Source organism: Quercus suber, unplaced genomic scaffold (genome assembly GCF_002906115.3).
Source record: "Quercus suber isolate HL8 unplaced genomic scaffold, Cork oak 2.0 scaffold_80, whole genome shotgun sequence".
In the NCBI taxonomy this organism is placed as follows: Eukaryota; Viridiplantae; Streptophyta; class Magnoliopsida; order Fagales; family Fagaceae; genus Quercus; species Quercus suber.
The window spans coordinates 388,818-391,316 of record NW_027069545.1 but is presented as its reverse complement, the minus strand read 5'-3'; the positions used below and the strand labels follow the sequence as shown (position 1 = coordinate 391,316).

General features: G+C 37.3%; 1 protein-coding gene across 1 annotated transcript; it reads right to left on the bottom strand.

Annotated features, from left to right (window-relative positions):
- LOC112016751 (beta-glucosidase 11-like) lies at positions 1-1,197 on the bottom strand. Its single transcript, XM_024049245.1, has 4 exons — positions 1,137-1,197; positions 927-1,001; positions 750-837; positions 1-226 (listed from the first exon to the last, which is right to left on the bottom strand). The coding sequence occupies exons 1-4, from the start codon at positions 1,195-1,197 to the stop codon at positions 1-3; spliced, it is 450 nt and encodes a 149-aa protein (XP_023905013.1).
- Between the last annotated feature and the right edge of the window lie 1,302 nt (positions 1,198-2,499).

Sequence of the window (2,499 nt, the reverse complement as noted above, 5' to 3'; positions counted from 1 at the left end):
TTAACCGCGGCTGCATGAGCCAGTAGCTAGTGGTGTGTCACCAAATATGGCTTTGTCCCTGAATTCCCACCAGTGCAATTTAGATTTTGCCAAGCAGAACATCGATCTAGTGTAAATTGCCCCGTTACAAAACCACCACCACTGAGGCTCATTTAGTGTGATCCAGTGCTTTACTCGATCACCGAATTCCTTGAAGTAGTGTTCTGCATAGTCTCGAAAATCATCACTAAATATTAGACATTTAGATGTGTATGATAGAATAATCGGTAAATAATTAAATTTAATTTTTTCTTAGTAGTTTAACATTTTGAGACAAATTGTAATTTATTAATTTTATCACGGCATTGAGACTAAACCTATCTCTACTTCAATCTCTTGTGTTATGCTCCACCCACACGTTGTGCCCCACTTAACAAGGGTGAATCTAAGACCAAACAAGAGCGAGGAATAGTTTTTTTTTTTAGATAGATAGATAACATTGGAAAGAGAATTGGAGTCCAAATCATACACATAAGATACCATAAAAGAATGCGTTACCATTTAATTATTAATTAAACTCTAAGAGTGATAAAATAATGGTTAAATAATTAAATTCACTTAGTATCCTTATGGGTCGTCAATATTTTTTTTTTCTTTCATCCTAAAAATGGGAGTCATTTAAATCATAATTATGATATGATAAATATATGTAAAAAGTCTATAAATAGATGGAGAAAATGTGCAAATTATTTGGTGACTCAATCACTTACACAATGTGGGGACTCAAGAAATCACTGTACTCATCTTCTAAGGCTTGAGGAAGATCCCGGAGAAAAATTGTCACAAAGGGCTTTAGACCTGCATTCATTAATAGAAAAAATTAAATCATAAATTATAAAAGTAAAATAAGTTGATGATATGATGGAATTTTAAGATTGCATCTTGACCTTTGCTTAGAAGCTCATTGGTGAGGTTGTTGTAGTACTTGATTCCTTCCCTATTTACACCCCCACTAAGTTTTCCTTTTGAAATTAGACCCCATGATAAAAATTTGAGGAAAATAAAAGGGTCGCATAATTATATTGATTCAAGTCTCTGATGTATACTCAATGTTACCTCATAAATCTCAAAGTAAAGATTAATGCAAATAATCATACTTGGTAAAATTTGGGACCATGAGATTGAGAACCTGTATGCATCTAAATTCATCTCCTTCATAATCCCTACATCTTCCTAAAATAAATATATATATATATATATATACCAAAAATATTTCAAGTTCCTTTCCGGTTTGTGATAATTATTTTGGCTCAATAATTGGAATAATCAAATTTTATGTTATGTTCATCAGTTCATGTACCTTGTAGCGGTGATATTGATCCACAGCTACATCTCCATTACTTCTATGCGCACTTAAGGAGGGGTTGATGGGCCAATCCTCACTTGGGCTCACAATCTATTTGTAACATGGGTTTTGGATTTCCTATTTTGGGTAATTCCTTATATAGAGACTCAACGAAACTGCCTTTCCCTTTGAATTAACTCACTCTCTCTCTTTCTATTATCACTTCGCTAGCCTGATACACTCTTGCTCTCTCTTTGCCCTTAGTTTCTTTGTAAACCTTTCAACCAGCCCTTTTTTCTCTCTAGCTTCTCTTATTTATTGCCTTATAATTAGTGGGGAGTTATGATTACTCTTATGGTTATTGGTATAGGTGGTCCAATGTTATTATTGTTAAGTGGATGTCTAGTTGGGAATTGGGTGTTGTGGGAGTGGCATTGGAACTAGCTCCTCACTTCAAGAGATCTTCCCAGCAGCGTTACTTTCAAAGGCAATACTGAGCACCTATAAATCCTCCTTCCAAGGAGATTTGCACTTCCCAGCCGGGTTAGAGTTGATCGGCAGGAAATCACATTTGTAGTTCGTGCCATAATGTTATCATTGGGGTCTTTGAGTTTTGGAAGGGTATTAAGGCTTAATTGGGGCCAAGGCTGTGAGCCCAATAGAACTCATATGCGCACACAAGGTCCCAAGGCCCAATGCCCAACAAGTTTAAAGCCTCGTATACGTGGCACCTGTAAGGTTGAAATTTATCAACCATTTTGTTGGCTTTATTCCGTGCCAATTTACTTGTAATTTAGCACTTAATAACCCTGTATTTATGTGGGATTCATGTAAGGGTAGTGTGTGAAGAGAGTGTGAAGAATTGCTCATCTTTGTACAAAGAAGCAAAGACTCGCGGCTAGGACTCATAACTTACTTGCGGCTTGCAAGTCGCCAAATGCTGTGCACGTGAGAAACATGCAGGAAGGTGAAAAGTCATGCCAGCTGTCGCACTACAGGACAAAAGTCCCAAGCTGGCCAGGCTGTTACCTCGCGACTTGAACTCGCAACTTGGACAAGCCACGAGGCCAAGCCGCCAACTTATCCTGTTTGGCAAAAACTGTCTCTTCGTATTCCAAACACACACCACTATATATAGACCCTTATACCCACGAAATGGAGAGAGCTTCTAGAGA